This window comes from Corvus brachyrhynchos, unplaced genomic scaffold, assembly GCF_000691975.1.
Source record: "Corvus brachyrhynchos isolate BGI_N302 unplaced genomic scaffold, ASM69197v1 scaffold142, whole genome shotgun sequence".
NCBI classification, from domain to species: Eukaryota; Metazoa; Chordata; class Aves; order Passeriformes; family Corvidae; genus Corvus; species Corvus brachyrhynchos.
Genome location: NW_008237226.1, coordinates 9,430,730 through 9,450,843, shown reverse-complemented (window position 1 = coordinate 9,450,843; position 20,114 = coordinate 9,430,730). Strand labels below are relative to the sequence as shown.

Here is a 20,114-nt window from a genome sequence, read left to right as displayed (position 1 = left end):
ATCTCCTGCATTTCAATCCAAACTCTGAGTAAAAGAACCATGAGACAGAGGCAGAGAAAGAAAGGAACAACAGAAAATTTAATAGAAAACTGAGGGCCAAATTATAACCTGTCCCTTATTTAGCAATTGCTGTGTAGCACCAATTTTCTTTCCTTCCTCATCTAGCTACATAGCCTCATTTATTCTCTGTTGGGATTACATGCTGATTCTTTAAGTTGGGTGATGGATGAAAATATTAATTGATTCAGTAGGTGATGGTAATAATAATAATAATAAATTCAACAGTAATTGACTCCAGTAGCAAGATGTAGTTGCTCTGTTGTTCCCCAGATGAGAATAGCTCATCAGGTCTCCATCCATTAACAGGAAGTTGGGGAAAGCCAAGGCAGGAGAGGAGGTCCTTGCTGTGCTGTGTTATAACTTGTATAACTTTCCTCACGACTACATGAAAAGGAAATGCTACCTTTATCTTCATTTAGAGGTAGTTCTCCCTAATAGCAGAAGATGCGGAGGTTTTCTGAGACCCAGCTGAGTCTGAGGAACTTAAAGCTGGTCCTGCTGTGAGCAGGAGGTTGAACTAGAGACCTTCAGTGGTTCTCTCCCACCTGAATTATCCTATGATTCTATGAGGTTCACTCTCCTGAATCAAAAATAGGGGGGTTTGTGCATAAGCATATTGAAGTTACCAATTTTTTAAATTGTATTTAACAATCACATTTGAGTTATGAAATGTCAAAAATTCCATTAGGGCATTGTCTCGGTGGCTTCTCCAATTCCATTGCCTACTTTTTTCCTGTGGCTTCGCAGTAGAATTTGATAATTCTATAAAATGCAGTAATACTTCCTGTTTTCTGCATAGGTGTTTTTTTTTTTTTTTTAAATCTATGTTAGAATTGGCTCAGGGCTCAGCCTTGCTCTCTTTATTGGTCATTATGTAATAATACATATGAGAAAGAGTCTTTTATAATTTTATCCTCATTCAAATAATTTTCTCATTTTCTTTCAAGTTATCGTCATTAGGAATGAAAAAGTGAAACCACAAGTCTTCTGTAGACACATACAATTTAATTTCTGTTGCGGGCAGTTGGTGAGCAGACAGCTTTATTCCTTGAAGAATGCTTGGTCTGTTTCTTAGATTTGATACATGTCTTTTTGGCATTATGGTTGTAATATTTTTAATGTACTAATGCTTACAGACTGAGTTTTGGGGTGATCTATTTCACACATTCATATTATTCTTCTGCTTCAAATAAAAAGTTATTGGTTATCAGTTTCTTCAGCTAAATTTTTAATACAAAATTTTTTTCCGATCGAGTCTGCCTGTTTTTCAAAGGAATTTAACATAGCCTGTGCCACTGGTATCGTCAAGAATAGGATTAAGGAGCAGGGTTTAATTTACTTAGCTGTAACAGAAGTTAGAAATAGCTGTAGCAGTTAAATTACTTGTGGAAAAATTGTTTGTTTATCTCCCAAATATTCCTCTGGTGCATTTTTGAATGATAGATCATTTAAGCTGACTCGCACATCTGAAAGGCTAACATTTTACCAATATTTGGTTACCTTATTCCATACACTTGTTAGTGTAAGAGGCAGTTTAGCTGAAAAATGAATCCTAATAAAATGCCTTTTTAGTAATTCATTTTGAAAACCATTTGACCTTAGCTACAATGAAAGTACACTGTAAAAATCATCATAGATTCCCTTCCTTGAACTTTTCATAATGCTGAAAAATGACTGAGGGAAAGAAGAAAGATCCAGTTACTGTACCCTGTTTGCACAGCTGTACTTCATTGAGTGGAGGCTTGTGTTACACACAGTTTGTGATAGGAAGTAAATGCTTTTAAAACAACTAAGGAGACAGGTCTTTAACCTCCACCTTTTCAGATGCTTTGTTCACTCATTTAGCTTCTGTCGAGGTCTTGAGAAACATTTCAAATACAAATTATTATTGAATACTGAAGCTCATCTGAATAATTCATTTCCTAGTGTGTTTATTAGGCAGAGATACATTGAGATGCGGTTGTTGTTTTGGTTTTTTTTGAGAGGCATCACTAATTCTTGATACAGTGAACACTTGTCCCTTCAGGAATAAATGCATTTAAAGAAGAAAGGATTCAAAGACTCAGTGTTAAGTGTTTTTTGATAGTTGAAATTACAGATTTATTTCAGCAATTTCAAGTATTTTTAAGGCCTCAGAGGTCACTCAAAAATGATTTTGTGATGTTAATTACCAAATTGTCAAAATTAATTAGAGTTAAAAGTTCCAGTTGCTGGCCTACAGGACTTTTACCTCCTGTTAAAAGACGATCTAGTCCCCTAAATGGTGAAGATACCTTCAGATTCATGAAGAGGATTTTTTTTGCATTACTTTACATTGCAAGTGCATGTTAATCACCAGACCTAAACTATTTAATGTAAACTTGGCTGCAGATAATTACAGGACTTCAGACAGACATTATAAAATGGTTCTCTGAATATGATTCTAGCATCCGCCAAAGGCGCTTCTCTGATGGCTCTGGTGAAACAAATCGGTGGCAACAGGAGTGTGCAGCTGGCAGAGAGCCAGTCAACTTTTAATTTCTGTAATCAGCTGAGGCTTTATGTATACTTCATTACTTGGAATACATGAGACCTCAAATTAAAGATTATGATAAATAGGCATTATTTGGGCTGCAATGCTTTTTCCTTTTTTCCTGTAACGAAGATAATCCTTATAGCTATGTATATGATAGCCATGAATATTTCTATTTTAACATCCCTCTTCAGACTTTCCAGATACAGTGCAGACAGACTACCCAGATCTGCACTTGAGTGAGAAGATGCCTTGAAATATAATCAGAATTTTGAAGTATTCTTCATTTCAGTGTGTTAGAGGTGTCATGGCTTCGGAGGACATGGCTGACACTGGTTTTGCCCTTATTCCAGCAATTTGTTTTTTGACTGTAACAATAGAACCACTGCTCTCCTTTGGCTGGGTCAAGGGTTCCCAGCAAGCATCGGTTTTTCTGTTTGTCGCTAGTGGGCAGGCAATGGCTGTGTTTTGTGGTCTGTGGCACGAGTGGGTTGAAGATTCACGCATTCCAGAAGAATTTAAGCATAAAAGCTGACACCAGTTAGGTCATTTGTTTAAATTTGGTGCATAAGATTTTTGGAAATTTTGTGTCCCCTTCTAGTCTTTAAATATACCAAGTGCAAGCATGAGAGCATCCTCAGTCTTTGTCCCTCTGAATCCTTTACAGAGTTCCTACTGACTCATGTTACCAGGACTCAGATGAGGCTTTCTGACTGTTTAATTCTCATCTCACACGTGCTTCTACTCTTGCAGCAATGATTTTAGTTCCTGCTACAGCCTCGCCTTACTTCAGCATGAAATTTACACTAACTTGTGTGCACTGACAGACATGTAACCCAGCCTACCGAAACTCAGCTTTGAGCATTAGGTTTTATTATTTTATGTTAATGTAAAATAGAAAAGTGTAAATTGGGGGATTAGTTCCTTTTAACTTAAGAAAAAAGGCCTTGGGAAACAGGTGTTGCTTCTCTAGTACAAACCTCATTAGAAATTTTGTGTTTTACAGAGGTTAATATACTTTGGGCTGCACACCAGGTACACCATAGTTCAGAAGATTACAACTTATTCACAGCCTTGAGACAATCTGTACTGCAGAAATACACCTCCTGGGTAAGTTGCACAAGATTTGAGAAACAAATTATTATCAACAAGGTTCAGTAAAAGTGAAAACAGAGTGTTTATTTGCCTTCAAAGAAAACCAATTTTTTTAAAGATGTTTGACGCTGAAGGCACAGAAGATGAAACTGAAGAATCTGAGAATCACAAGTTTTAAAATATATTCACTAATGTTGTACAAAACCCAAGAAAATAGCTATAAAATTTAAAGGCTAACTATATAACCCTGTGTTTATATTTTCATAACTTTTTGAGTAGAATGGAGAATTTTCATTTAGTTATTCATACATAAGTACAGAAAAAGAGCAGAGTATAATTCAACTGTTTCAGAATATGTCTGTCTAACTAAAAGGAGCAGGGAGAGAAATCATCATTAAAAATTCCTTTGGAAAATTCATATGTAGTTATTTGTCTCTGCTCAGTCAGGTCATGTCAGTACTGTAGTAGGTAAGGGCAGTATGTAACCTAGTGTTATATCAGATAAAAGTAATTTGAAATGTTGAGCTGTGTACATATTCAGTATTTATATACAGATTTTAAAAAGTATATTTCCAAATGCATTCATAAATGTAACATAATATTTAGGGCTTAGTTCTGTACCCAGGGTAACTGCTGACGTCCTCAGGTGAGCCCTCATGTTCTCTTTTGACTTTTTTCACTCGGATTATAGTTTTTCTGGTTGTGTGTTATTCAAAAAGAAAAACTTCAAAATCTAATTTTCAGAATTAGAGTTCAAAAGGAATATTAAATGTATTTACATATATAAATACATACGTATATAATTATATATATTCTCCAACGAGATATAATATGGGTGGTGAAGGGAACCCACAGTCCTCTGGCAATCTCTACATCCAGCCTGTGAGCGAATGACTCAAAGTCAAGAGGGTATGCTCACACATGCAAATCCAGTGTAACTCCATTAACTTCGGTAAAGTGGATTTATGTAACTGAACATGGACTTAGCCTCTAGTTGATAACTGTTTAAAGCACATGGCATTAAATTAATTAAAGTGCTAGGTTCCAGAGAAATTTTCTTCTGAAAGTCATGAAGCAGTACTATTTCTTAGATATTTTTCTTAATGTCTTCTATATAAATTCTTGTTTATGTATTAAGAAAGTAATCATCTGATGTTAGCAGGATTGCCTAGAATTTAAATTACTGTAATGAGCAATAGCGGAAGGGATGTCTGTGACAACTCTGCTTCCTCTGTAAATACTGCTATGTTAAAGATTTAACCTTTGCCCATTTACCCATGGGGACCATATGTGCAAACTTAACAAAAACAATAATTCAAAAAAGACAAAAAGCCTGTGTGTACATATGGGTGTGTGCATGAGCACTTTGTCTGCTGGCATAATTTTAGGATGATACCTCAGAGAGCATAAAATATTCAAAAGACCAAGATGTCTGGCCACCTTGGATTCCAAAGACCATCCTCAGGACCACACTGGTATCACTTGGCAAATAATATATGTGTATTTAAAATTCATTTGCTTTGTGCAAAGGGAAATGAATCTAGGAATACATGGTACTTTTGTGTGCCAGGTTTTTTTCACCAAATATTTGGTCTTAGCCAAAACATATCGTTAGCGTAAATACTGTTTTGCCTCCTCCCTGAACCTTTCAGACATACGCCAGTTTTCTTTCTGCAATGCCTTACTGTGCATGATCACAATTCTTGCTAATTCTTACAGAACTGCTATTTTTTTGGACTCAGACTTGTCCAGAACCATGGATGGATCTGCCTTGAAGCTGAAATTCAGTGAAATCCTTAGTTAATCTATGAGAGTGATCTGATGTTGTGGAATGTGTACTGTACTGTTGAATGCAGTTTGACATCCAAGTTTGTGGAGACTGTGAAAAACTTGTGGTGGATGGCGTGGGATTATGGGACTGTTCTGCTGCCAGCTCTGTTGTGTTCTAAGTTAAACATTGTAAGATAAATAAATCAGCATGTTAATCTATGATTGAAAAGATATGAAATGAAAGAGAATAGAAAAACATGCTTGACAATCAGTGCTGTGAGATGTACTCCTGATTTTGGAACCAAATGTATAGTGCTTCATGTTGTTTGCATACACAGCTTTTCTGTTTCTCCACTGGGGGGGCCATAGAGAAGCAAATCTGCTGTGAAGGCTAAGAGATAGTGTTGAGGCCCATTTGGTGGGAAAAAGATGTCAAAGAAAAAAGTATATTACTTTTTAAGAAGAAAACAGCAAGCTAATGCAAGATAATGCTATATAAATGAATATAAAAGTGATGAAACAGTCCAAGGGCAGTTGTGAGAGATTTGCACATACACTTTGAAAAGCTATGATTTAATGCTTTGAGTATCATTCTCAGCTTTCCTCTAAGGGTAAGATTTAATTGCAGTTGTTAGATCCATAATAATTTGATAGCTTTAGACTGTACATTTAGATAAAGGGTTGAACTATGCCTTGTTATGAAAGCAGTGGAAGTGTCTACATATAAGTCTGGAAAGGGAATAGGTAACACAGTTTTCAGCACAGTCAGCCGCTTCTTGTCTACTGAGGAGCCTGCCAGGTCTGGGATCTGTAAAAAATGTGTTGGCTTTTTTGGTTGGTTTTTTTTTTTGTTTTGTTTTGTTTTTTTATCCTTGCCTTTAACTCCTGCAGAGTCCTCACACGAGTTCATGCCCACACGAGCTTGCTGTCGGCAGCTGTCCTGCAGCCCCCCACGTCCCGCAGCCCCTCCGCAGCCACATCGGCAGGTGGCCCCAGAGACCCAGCACGGAAACTCAGTGCTCCTGCAAAAGCTCAGGAGTTTCAATGCGCTCCCTTTGTGTAGTGGAAGTGTTTATCAGCTTTTACTTAAAAATGGGAGGGAGAAAGGTAGAAATGCCCACATGTGAGAGTGGGTATTTCCAAAGGGGCAATGCCTTTGGCGTGAGGGCAAACAGCTGTAGTGCTGCAGCCCCAGATGCAAATGCCTCTCCTGCCCCTCTCTGGGTGCTTTTCCCATCAGCTATGGTAGCACTTTCTCAATCTCTGCTGCTGAGTCCACACTTGAGAAAAGATCTGGCAGCCTGATAAAAGTTTTCCTGCAGTTTTGACCAGAAATTCCATTCTGGAGCCAGGAAAGCTTCTCCTCTACAAATTTGTGAAAGCTGGTACATTGCCATGAAATCTTTTGGTTTGGTGAATTGGCATTACCAGTGAAAAACTATTTAATGATTTTTTTTTTCCTGAGATTGATCTTCTTGTTTCAGTGGAGCCACAAATAGGAAAAGTCAGATCATGGTATGGGAGAAGTTTTCATTTCTCCCTATGAGTTCCACTTCTGTAAATGATCTTTAAAATCCTTTCTGTGTGAAATAAAGCTTACATTGCAAGAAAATACGAGGCAGTTAGCAAAGCATTCTCCTTTGACAATCTCAAATTGACCTGTAGATTTATATAAAATTTCCTTCATCCCGCCACTTAGCAGGGAAATCCTAGTACTCTTGTGAAAAGTAAGTTAGGAAATAAATATGAAGATGATCCTTCTTTCCCCTTTGAGTCATCTGTAAATACCACCAAATTGCCTCTGATACTTTTACGGAAAAAGCATATAATTTTTTAACCCTGCTTTCAATCCTGTAACCACTTCCATGAATAATCTGAAAACCATCTGGTTTGGTTTTTTTGGTTTTTTTTTTTAATCAATTTCCTCTCCATTCCTTTTTTAAAAAAATCCTGCTGTTATCATGCCATTAGACAGAAACTCAGTACCCTTCTACTAACTTTTAATTCCTTTACTTCTTGGAAAGCAACTTCTGAGACAGAAACAGAAACACCCCACATGTAATTTGTGGGGCAGCTGTGATCCATGAAGCCTTAGAGTGTAGATTTTGAAATCCCAGCTGTCCCAGTCCTGCCAGGTGATACTGCAACGGCTTCAGGGTTTTGTCCTAGTGTTTCAGACATTGTCTGGTGTTGAAGCCAGCAGATGAAGCTGATATTGCAGGGTCCTAGTCCTCCATTGGTTTGTCACAGTGAGGTATGTCTGTGGTGACTTTCTTGAGAGTATTAGTCACATCACTGGGGTGGAGGTGCAGTTGTTTCACAGCCCGTGTGGCTTCTAAGCTTTTGGGCAGGTCTTTAGACTAAAACTGAGAGAATACCAGTTTTAAATGCTATGTTCAGACCCTCACTAGAGAATTCCTGGTCCAGGAGGCTTGTCATGGCTATCAGACGGCTTTCTTGGATGTTCAAAGATTTGATTTTTGTGAAAAGGACAATAGCAATTTGGAAATGGATTTTGCTAATTTTCCTGTTCTTCACAGGGAGCTGTTGCCTGCCACACAGATATTCCCTGAGTGCTAAAGAGATTTAAACTTTTGAAGACACCTCTGCTAATGTTTGGTTTAGGAAAAATCTCTGCATTTCAGAGAAGTATTAACTTTTCAATGCAGGTGATAAAACAAAATCTCAGGTAAAAGGGAAAAGAAAAAGATAAGCCATTTTCTGAAGAAAGCAGACTGACTGTTAACATATGAAGTTCTTGGAAGTTTATTCTATTGCTCAGACAGTTGAGCAATTAACTGTGAAATTCCTAGGACTTTATTCTGTATCTAAGATACTAGGGTTTCCCAAGCAAGCAGTTTTCTGGTACTGTTTTCACACTAGCATGTTTTTAGGACTCAGCAATATATTGGGACTTTATGGGAGATGCCATGAGAAAGTTAGGGTGAGAATTACAATTAACTTGGAAAGCCAAGTAAGCTGTCTTACCCTCATGGTACTTACATAGGGAGTTTGGATGGAAAAGCTATAGTGTTATAAATTCACACCTTGCTTAATCTGTGATCATTCTTCCCTGTATGTGAGCCCTTCCTGTCAAGGATGTGTTGCTCTCTGCTCCATATAGTACACAGCATAAGCATCTAATAACAAAATTTATGAATTCTTTTCTTGAATTTTGGACTTGCTCAGTTTGGCTTTTGGAAAATCACTTTTGGATCAATTTATATCTCATTTGCTGTAACACATCTAGTAGTAACATAATAATCACTATCTATGTATGCTATGTAATGTCTGCATTATGGATGTGTTAGAAAAAGCAAGGATATTGTGCAGTGCTTTGAGCTCCTGATAGTACATCATTATCTCATCATGAGTTTAGAATTATATATCTAATATATGTTTTCTTTCTCGTTTTTCAGATGTTCAACTTGCCCATGGCTCTTTTCATTCCCCCTTCGGTGTTTGCTGTTCATTTACAGTTTAATCTACTTTACCAGTTTTGGATACATACAGAGGTAAACTAGGTTTTTAAGCCATACCTAAACAGTTAGCCTGGAGCATTGTCCTGGAAATCCACTAGCAGCTGATTTATTGTGTAAGAAAAATCTTTGTCTGACTTCTTTAAGGAGAAACATCTGTTCATTTTTATTCCTTTTTCTGAATATATATGGCTAAGTTTATAAGAAGCAATGAGGCCAGTTGGTCCCAATTAGATTTGGAAAAAAAAAAAGTAACTGTAAGGAATCAAATTTTTTTATATTTTAATACTATATTTTCCTGTCTTGCAGCTTATTAAACATTTTTGGCAGATACTGATTTCATTTCTAAGACAAATATTTTAGGGAAAATACCCAAAAGCTGGTGCTTCTTAAAGATCATTTAGAGTTGCCACTGAAGTCAGATATTTCTTTCTTAGTGCAAATAATTCTCAGATGAAAAATGCTCTCTGATTATCCCATGGCTATGTGTTTCTGACCACACTACTTCATTTCTGTTTTGTGAGTGCATATACCATATCTAATTAAAATACATATACACTTACAAGGACACTGTAATTAGTAAGATGTTTCCGACAGTTCCCAGGAAGTTCAATGGCCTTTGTCTCCTTACTTACATTACAATAGAAGTATTAAAAGGTAGTTAAGGTTATGAGTCAGTAGCAAATTTCTCAGGAGCCCCAAGTGGGCAGCAAACAAATTATTTCCATGACACTTACTCCATTGATTATACAACCAAGAAAGAAGCCTTTCCTCTCTAATTCCATGATGAAATATATAGAACAGATCTTTGGGAAAGTAATTTTTCTTTCTTGATCTACTATTTAAGATCATAATAGTCTATAAATTGAAGAGTTTCCTGTTACCTTTCTGTGTGGTTCCTGAAAACCCTAAAACTAATCCTAACCCTAACATCCTAACAATAACCCTAGCGCTAACCTTTATCCCTAAACATAAAGAATACTGCTAACCCTAAGCATAAACCTAACCGTAAGAGTAAAGTAACCATAACACAAAAACCCTAACCATAACCAAACCCTAACCCAAAGCCTAACCCTAATCCTGACCCTAACCCTAAACCTAACCCTAACACCCAAACACACTAATCCCAACCCTAAACATAACGCAAACCATAACCCGATCCCAAAACCCTGACCCCAAACCCAACTGTAATACTAACCCTAACCATAAACACTAAACCTAACGCTAACCCTAACCCTGACCCTAAACCTAGCCCTAACCCTACCCCAAAACCTAACCCTAACCCTAAACCAAACATAGACCTAACCATAAAACTAACCCTAACCCTAACAAAACCATAGACCTAACCCAAAACCTACCCCTAAAACCGAAACCTAAAAACTAACCTTAACCACCATCCTAACCAAACGCTAAGTCTAAAACTCATGCTAACCCTAACCCTACCCCTAAAACCTAACACTAACCGTAAACCCTAACCCAAACCTTAACCTTAACACTAACCATAACCCTAAACCTGAACCCTAACCCTTAACCCTAACCGAAACCCTAACCCACACCCTAGCCTTAACTCTAACCCTAACATAAACCCTAACCCAACCCTATCCCTAACCCTAACTGTAACCACTAACCCTAAGCCTAACCCCATAACCCTAACCCCAATCCTAACTCCTAACCCAACCCTTTACTCTAAGCCTAACCCAGAGCAAACTTTGAGGACATTTCATTTCTGTTGGACATGTTTCTCAAATCATTAACACACGTCTGATGCTCTGCAAGCCCACGTGAACAGGGAAGGCTTAAATAGAATGTCACACACAGCACTGGAAGTCAAGCAATACACATTTAAGATTTTTAAAATATTTTGAACAAATTCAAGCACTCTTTGAAACCATACCAAATGAACACTGGGAATCATATGGTACCAAATTTTCTTTCACCGTGCTCTAGGCTCCACAAACTAGTTTTAGTGTGTTTTGCCACTAAACAAATGATAGTATGCCTCATCTATGTCTTCTCTGGGGTTTGAAGCCATCTCCTCCTTGGCTGAGAGGTTTCTAACATTCTGCTGCGTAGCAGTAACTCAATGAGTCTCAGCACTGGTGCCACAGTGCGCGTGTAAAGTTTCTAAAGGGAATTTCAGAGGCCTATGAATTGCCTACATCCCTCTAAAGTGCTAAATCCTTCATAGGGCTTAAAAGGAATTTCCATTGCATGTGTGCAATGTGCCAAGTTTAGACACTAGTCTAAACAAGAACGAATTTAAGTCTCAGTGAAAAGATAAGTCAAATTTTTGTCTCAGTTTGAGACAAATTAGGAGGGAATGTCCTGAGATGAACATGTCCTCTAATGGAAGGCAGATTTTGGCAGCCCCACCCCCACAGGTTTGAAAGTAATTTCTTGGAGGAAAGTGAAAAAACCATGTTTATTTAGATAATAAACCTTCAAGTGGTGGGAAAAGATGGTGGATTTTTTAGAGCCCTGCTCCACTTCTCCCGAGGTGCTCTGGAGCCGGGGTGCAGCGCCCTAGGGTGTCCCCTCTGGGCCATGGTGTGGGGACTGTTCTGATATTTCGGACCAGAGCAAAGCTGAACAGTTCCAGAAGAAGAAGAGGAAGAGGCCACAGTCCTGGGAAAAATTTCTTGCCTCCTCTAACAGGCCAGCAGAGGGAGCTGGCTGTGGGGGAGGAGCTGCCAAAACCTGCCTTCTGTTAGAGAACATGTTCATCTCAGGACGTTTCCTCCTAATTTGTCTCAAACCGAGACAATTCCTTACTATTAAATTATTGTGCCACTAGAAGAACAATGGATCTTTTGTATTGATCCAGTTGATCCATTCATAGAACTTTGCTCACAAGGGAAGTTATTCTTCATGTTGATATTGTTGATTTTATAGCACAGCTGAAATCGGTTGAAATATGTTGAAGTCATGCTCTAAGGTCAAAAATTATGTCGAAATAGAAATAGGGTTACACCATGTATTAGCAGATTTCCTGCTCTCAAGGGCAAGGGATTGACAGGAAAAAATAAGGAAAGGAAGGGAAATGGTATCAGCCATGAAGGTTTATGTCACCTTATATTTTTGGTGAAATTAATATGATGCTTCAGCATTATATTGGGTTTTCGTTGCAACAACTATTACAATTTAACTATTTAAAGCTATTCCAGATCTTTTTTTTTTCCTAACAGTCCTTTTCTGAATTTTAGTGATTCTAATTACCTTGCACAGTTTATATTAGTATGAAAATCCTTTCTGCAAGTCTCTGTTTTCATCAGTTTCCTTACATACAACGTTTGTTCAGGACTGCAGCCTGGGATTCTATAGCAAACAGCATCCTGTCTCAGTAACTGCTGCTAACCCTTACTCTGAGAGCAGATATTTATCATCCCCTAGCAGCTCTGGTGTCCTCTGGGAGCCCATGGAGGATGCTGTTACATGTCGTTAGGGATCCAGGGGAGATACACTTCATTATTTTCATTCTGCCAGTGTAGTGTAATATTAATATAATAGTTTGCTTCTAAAATGCAGGAGTAATTGATAAGAAACTTCTTTTCCCCTCAGATTTCTATAGCTTTTCATTAGTATCAATTTCCTGCCATACAGTTTGGCCCCACACTGACTAGTTGAAAGTGCTTGGAAATTGTCACTTAACAACTTTTGATTGGACAACTTTCTCTTTAAGAAAAATAAAATCTAGTAAGATACAGGGGAAAAAAATCTCTTTTTTTTAACAGTTGATTTTTTTTTTTTTTACATAGGACTCAAAAGTTTGGGAAAGCACATGCAGAATTTATTGTTTTATAGAAGAAGAAAGGTGATATTTAAGTAACAGGAAAGAATTTAAGTACATGAACGTTTCTGAGGGAAGATGTTTTGTTTTGAGAGTAATTTAAATTGAATTCAGTAACTACAAAAGAATGATCATGCTGTGCTGAAACTTTCTGTGCCGTCTTTCAGCCTAGAGCAAAAGTTTATAGCCAGATACAATCCCTGATATTTTCCTATACTTAAATTTTACATGTGTCCAGTGTTATTTCAAACAATGTTAAGAGATGTTTCCTTTGTTACAACTTTGACCTGTCTCAGTATTTGTTGTGTCAGTTTTTGTCCAGCTTTATTACCAGGAGGTCAGACATGGTCTATTTTATTTTAACTCAAGTGACTCATTTATTCTTGTGACTACAGTGTCATAAAGATCAAAAATACACATTTGTTCTACCTCATTTAGACTTCTGTATTTCCTACATACTTGGCATGCATTAGTTTTTGTCATTTTATGTAGAAGAGTACAGCATTTTAAGCACTATAAATCTTATATATAAATGATATCGTTATTGTAGTGCTGGCTTCTTTTACTAGTATTTATTATTAGAATGGACTATTGATACAGGAAAGGCATGTCTGAAATTAAAAAAGTTGTGTATGCTAGAGTGAAGACACAACTTTGTGACATGTCATGCACTTGTGTTTTTTCACTACTTCCGTTCATTCTGGATCCATGGGCCAAGACCAGAGATACGAGATTCAAAGCTGAGTGCCAGGTCCTGCATTTTGAGCACAACAACCCCATGAAGGGCTACAGGTTGGGGGAAGAGTGGCTGGAAGGCAGCCAAGCAGAGAAGAATAAGGGGGTGCTGGTTGTCCGCAGCTGAACATGAGCAGTCAGTGTGCCCAGGTGGCTAAGAAGGCCAATAACATCCTGGCCTGTATCAGCAGTAGTGTGGCCAGCAGGACCAGGGTGGTGATTGTCTGCCTGTACTCAGCACTGGTGAGACCATACCTTGAATCCTGTGTCCAGTTCTGGACCACTCAATGCAAGAAGTACATTGAGGTGTTGGAGCAAGTCCAGAAAAGGACAATGGAGCTGGGGAAGGAGCACAAGGCCTGTGAGGAGCGGCTGAATGAGCTGGGGTCGTTTAGCCTGGAAGCAAAGAAGGCTCAGGGGAGATCTTATTGCTCTCTACAAGTGCCTGAAAGGAGGCTGCAGCCATGTGGGGGCCATTTTCTTCTGGGCAACCAGTGACAGAACCAGAGGAAATGGCCTCAAGCTGTGCTAGAGGAGGTTCAGGTTGAACATCATGAAAAATTTATTAATTGGAAGTGTGGTTAAGCATTGGAATGGGCTTCCCAGGGAAGTGGTGGAGTCACCATCCTTGGAAGTGTTCAAGAAATGACTGGACATGACACTTAGTGCTATTGTTTAGTGATATGATGGTGTTTAGTCAAAGATAGGAGTTGATGGTCTTGTATGTCTTTTCCAAACTTAATGGTTCTATGATTGTTGCACCATGTACATGGCAATCTGAAATTATACCAGAATTTTTTCAAGCATTTATCTCGGAGTAGCACCAAAGCATTGAAATAAACTCCTAATAATTTATTTAAATGAAAAATGAAAAAAAAAGATCAACCCAAAAAATCCCCTGAGGAAAACATTTGGCAGTGCTGGGTTAACTGTTGGACTTGATGATCTTAAAGTTCCTTTCCAACCTAAATGATTATAGTGATCTCAATAAATCAAGAAAAAACAATTTTTAGTTCTATCCAATAGTGTTTAGGTCAATTGAATGACTCAGATCTGCTCTTAAATAGTCTGGGAGAAATACTTCTATGACTAGACAGACCATTCTCCTCTAGATCATAAGGAGAGTAAAAAAAAAAATACTTCAGTCAAAGGCCACTAAAAATCTAATTTTTCAAAAGCCACGAAATGTTTTAGGACTGTTACTGACAGACAGAAATACTCCATTTCAGTTTATTTTCGCAGGTGATTCAGGTCTATGGCTTATATTAAACTATATCCTTCCATTATGCATTTATTACAACCAATAAGTTAGGTGTGTTTATAACCTGATAGACACCTGTGAAAAACAGAAATTAATTTCTGTTGGTTTAGCTGCAATTTTTATGAGATGTCAAACTGTATTTAGAAAGTATCAACTGATCCGATCCCTGATGGTAGTAATTGCAGCAGCAGATTATTCCTTGCCTGTTTGATCTTTGACATGTATTGGTTTCTGTTTAATTTGCTAATTTAAGGAAAGAATATGATCTGCCCTTTACCATACTCACAGAAGTCAGGTTTTTTAAGGCATCTCTTTTCACCTTCTGTAAGTCTTTCTACCTCATCCAACTCGGAGCAGAAAAAGGTGAGCCACAACTATTAACCAGGAATAACATGGGTGAAAACAGGTGAGGGATGGGAATAAATTTAGCAACACCTCATGCAGACTGGAAAGAGAGGCATGAAATTGCTACAGCTATAGGGAAAAATACATTTTTTTTGGTCAGAAAACACCTATTAGTAAAACTGAAACTTGCTGAGGAAGTGTATGGTATTTGTCAAAAAAATATTTTGCACTTATGCACAGTGTGTACTGGTCTAAGTTTTTGTCTATGTCGTTTTTTACCTTTGGCTTCTGTTCAGTTTTCTTTAATGAAAAGCTTTGAAAGAGAGAAATTGTGAAGTCTCAATGTTTTCATGCCCTGCAGAGCCCATCTGGCTCCCTGAGTTCAGGGGAATTCTTGTGGCCCAGTCCTTAAGTTCCTGCATCAATCAGCTCATACCTAGGAAGACGGCCAGATTCAGAAAAGATCTGTTTCATTTTGGCTTTATTTTCCAATAAGGAGATTAAACAATCAGATTAAAGAACCAGGTAAAATTAAGGAAAATACATGAAAATAGGCATAAGTTCTTCTAAGTAGCAGTACACCTGTGATTATCATATCAATAGCGAAAGCTGTTCTTGAAACTGTAGAGGACATAGTTGTCTTTTTAAGCAGAAGCTATTTGACACAAAAATCTATTGGAGTGAATAAATTGGATGAAAGAATCGTAGTTAGGACACTGTGATAAATAAGTGACAGCATGATACAATAGATAAAATATTCAGTTATTGATTTCCAGGTCCTAACAATTGATATTGGTCTATTTCTTTGTAAATTTTATTTTTCAATTTTCTTGGACCTATTTTGTCCACATTGTATGCTGAAGTCTCATTTAAATAAGCAAGAAGGGATTTCAGGAGTAAAAAAAAATATTACAATGTCTATTTCAAGAACTTGCAGTAGTTTTTTAATCCATTTCTCAAAACTGAAAAGTAAATTTGATCAAGTAAAATTTTGAATTAAAAAAGCATTTTAACAAAACTTATGTGACTATTAAAAAACTTAATTCACTGTTACTTTTTTAGTGTTTGTATTGGAAAGAAGATAGTTTTATTCTTGTGGTTGATTTGTGGAGTTTGAGGTAGGTTTTGGTAAAAAGCTAAAGTATTCAATAGTTTGCAAATAAAAAAGGGGATGCTTTGTTGGGAAGTGTTGCAATCTGGTTTAAGCCCAGAAGAGCAAAGAAAACAAAGTCTCTGTGTATAAACCGGAAAGAACTTAGAAGGTTCAAAATATACACAAAAACGAGATTAAAACCAAACGAGGTTAGATGTTGGTGCCAAAAAATTTATATATTTTATTTAATAGTAAAGGAGACGAAGAGAAAGGAAAAGAAGAAAAAGAGAAATAGAGAAAGAAGCGTGCGTGGGGGGAAATGGGGGGACAGGAAGAGAGTGACAGGGGTTAGGTGGAAGCATATCACCCATCCGAGGGTCCCAACGATGTCTCGTTGCTCCTCTCCATCTGATTTTCTGGTGGTGAGGGTGCCACATGCTGCCACATGCCAAAGAGTACAGAATCCCGTGGATTAATACACGTTTTGGGCCAGGTACTCCCATGTGCCTCCCTTGCAGGGGACCAGTTTGACACTGTCCCTTGCAACACTGAGGGTCTGTTGCATCATCTCTGGTGCAGGGTCTGAGGACCCTTTTGCGGGGGGGCCTTTGATGGGCCATGTCACCCCCTCTGTCCTTCATGTGGATGCAGCTTCTTCCCTGGATGAAGGTGCCCCTCAGCTGAGCTCCTCTGCGCAGTGATGCATGGGTGTTCACTGCCTCTGACCAGAGGCTTTTCCAGCACTCTCCTCCCTCCACCCTTTGGTGCAGGGTCTGTGCAAGCCTGGCAGCTGATAGCCCTGGGGCTGTGATCTCCACTCCTGAGGTGTTAAGCTTGTGCTCTGTGAATGTCCCCAGCCCTGAGTTGTTACTTTATCTTATCTTCATCAGTGAGCACTCCAGAGCCTCTCAGAGCCCCATTCAGGGTTCGGTAGTCTTCTCTGCAGCTTTTGTAATAGTTTTGCTAGTCCTTCATGAAAATGTTTAAGTCATCAACTATAATATTTCAGTCTCTAACAGGAAGTAAAATACGTCTAGGCCTGGTTTACAAAGTCATATATTTATTCTTAGTTTTCTGTATTGTGGGTATTTCCTGTAAGGTCAGTAAGATATGAGTCAAATTTAATGTGTGGAAGTTTTTGCAAAATAATGATATACAAGTGGTGCTGAATGGATCACAGTGGAAACAGAGTATGGTGGACTGATTTGATTTTCTTGCCAGGATGTTGTTTGGCTTTTGCTTTTCTGTTGATGTTGTTTTTGTTTGTGTTTGTTGGAGTTTGTTGATTTTTTTTTAATCTAAAAAATATCAGTAAAAGGTAAAATCAGTAATAATCCAATGTATTGAGTAGAATTGTGAAACTGCAGTATCTCTTGAATTTGTTTCTGGAAGATCACTTTGAATTCAAATACCATATGCCAAGAAAACCTTTATTTTTCTTCATTTGAGTACATTGGTTCATTTAATGAAATAATGAACTTATTTCATTTAATTCAGCCACTTTAGCCAAAAATAGACAGCTCTGTCTGATGTTCCCTTTCAAATTAGAAACACACATCTGTCCTTGTCAGGTTACAAGGAGTCAGAAACTTACCATTCAGAAGACTTTTGCTAGAAGTCATCAAAGGGATGAAGGTAATTAGAGGTGATGACAGCCATTCTCCTAGTCTGATGTTCAAGATTGTGTCCGTCAACATTCAGTGACATGATGATTTACTGGAATTCCTAGAAACAGGTGACATCATCCAACAGTCTACTGCATACTTTCTTGCTGTTACAAAGATCCAAGAAGTTCTTTTAAAACAATGGGGAACCAATTACTTTCTGATTTGCATAAAGAACCAAATTTGGTTTGCAAAAGAAAGTTCTTTTTAAAGAAAGTTTTTTACAAAAGAAAGCCACATTCTTGATTGCTGATGCTTTTATCATTCATAAATTCATTATTTGTCTGCTGCAAACTGTCAAATCAAACATTTACTCTGTAGAGAAAGAAAACAAATTCAGAAAACACCAGGAAGATAAATATACTTTCTTTAATTGCAGACAGTGACTTCGTAGGTCCAGCTAGGCTATGTATACATAATAGACATTAAAACTTAAGCATGATTCCAAGAAACAAAGAGATCTATCTCCCTGCTTCAATCCAGCCTGTCTGCCAAACTGGCTTATTAGATTTTCTGACCAACCTGCAGGATGAAAGTCTTGTCATCATTGCACTTGCCAGAACGCAGAGAAAAGCAAAGCTGACAACGTTATCATTAAACACAAATACTAGCAATAACTGTAAAATATGTTCCAGTCTTCCATGTTTCACTTCCCCCATGAGGGGAGAAAAGTATTGTCTTTCTAGATATATAAGGCATATAACTCCGCTTTTTGTTTTAAATAAAAAGAATAACAAAAGAGAGAGAAAATAAAACATTCATAAGAGAGCATAGTATTCCTGTCCTGCTGAGTGTAGGCTGCACTTGAACACAGTATAATCAGGAAAAACATAGCGGGATGAAGTCTGGAGTTCCTTCTGTGGCACCTAAAAGCTCAGTGATGATTAAGAATGCCAGTGTATATACCTTAGTAGCATGAGGATGAGCATCCTATTTTAACTGTGTGTGTGAACTCCTCTTTTAACTGTGCCGTGCACCCAGTAGCTCTGAATTCAACATGCAGCACAGGAGCCACGATCTTTTTCATTCAAAAGTGGCTGCTCCATGATAATAGGATTATATTGGTGGTTTGCATTTGATAGGCAACAATCCAGACAGAAGAATCCTCCCCTGTCCCTGTTGAAGCTAGGTCACTAGTGGGGCCAGAAATAAAAAAGTTTATGGGACAAGTACATAATCAAGAACTTCAATTTGGATCCTATTAGTTAAATCCTTGAGTGTTGGCTTCTGGTCCTTGCACCAAAGGCTCTTCTTTGCAAGCGACAGCTGGGAAGTGTTAACTTCAGGAGCAATGGACCTGACTATTGCTAACCTGCCTGCAGAAACCCTAAAACTAAAGATCGTACTTAAAGAATTTTATTTAGGTCACTTCTGTCTATTACGTTCCTGGAGAATTACCAAGATAAAAGTGAAGTGAGCTACTTAAAGATGTAACACATTTCAGTACATTCTGCATCCCGGAAAAGAATCTAAACAAGTCATTTAACAAATTTAGTATAATAATGGTAGGATACCACATTAACGATGTTAGAGATACTGCTCTTTATAAAAAAGAAAAATCTCATTTTCCATCTTAACATATTACTTGCAATGCTCTTGAGTTTTTCTCATAGCTTGTACTCACTGAGAATCTATTTAAATTAGTTACAGCTTCAAAGCCAACAGAAAATTTGAAAGACCCTTCTTTGTTAAAATCACAAAGTACAGGCTGCTGACTATTTTTTGATCTGTGGTAAAAAGGAAGATGAAGAGCCTCAATTGACTATATTTTAGTTTATTTCAGGACTGGCATACTGATTTATGACTTTTCTGGTTTTTTTCCTGCCATTGCCAGAATGTATTTATCAGGCTGCTGAAAAATACTGAAATTGTATAGCAATTTTTCTCCTGGAGTTTGTTTAAAATGCTTAACTTGATATATGACTGAAAGTGTGACTTGCTCCATGCTCTGCTATTTGTAATGCTGCAATTAAACCAATCAGTTATTGTACGTTTTTTCATTTTTAGTGGAAAAATTTATTGAAACTTCCTGTATGTGCTCACCTTTCCCACAAGGCTTAATTGGACCTATAAAGAAAAAAAAAAAGGTTGCATCCACTTATCAAAACTGTTAACTTAAATATTCATGTAAGATGCCAAATTGATTCAAACCTTACGTCCTAGTTGAGATGTATAACAATGAAAAGTGACAAAAGCTTGCCTTCAAGATAATTTATTGTAAACACATTTCTTAAGTCTGCATGTTTATTATATAAATATGCCCTAAACCAGACTGTCCATTAAAACTAGGCTTTCACCTCCCATTCCTACAAT

At 37.6% G+C, this 20,114-nt stretch overlaps 1 protein-coding gene across 9 annotated transcripts in view; it reads left to right on the top strand.

Annotated features, from left to right (window-relative positions):
* AGMO (alkylglycerol monooxygenase) overlaps positions 1–20,114 on the top strand; it is a 240,985-nt gene that overhangs the window by 76,293 nt on the left and 144,578 nt on the right. For all 9 annotated transcript variants that reach the window (XR_001860312.1, XR_001860311.1, XM_017729365.1 and 6 more), the window contains exons 4-5: positions 3,579–3,682; positions 8,857–8,952. Coding sequence is in view for 7 of the 9 variants with exons in the window: in XM_017729365.1 (XP_017584854.1) it covers positions 3,579–3,682; positions 8,857–8,952 (200 nt within the window). In the remaining 2 variants the exon portion in view is untranslated. The remainder of the gene's footprint in view (positions 1–3,578; positions 3,683–8,856; positions 8,953–20,114) is intronic.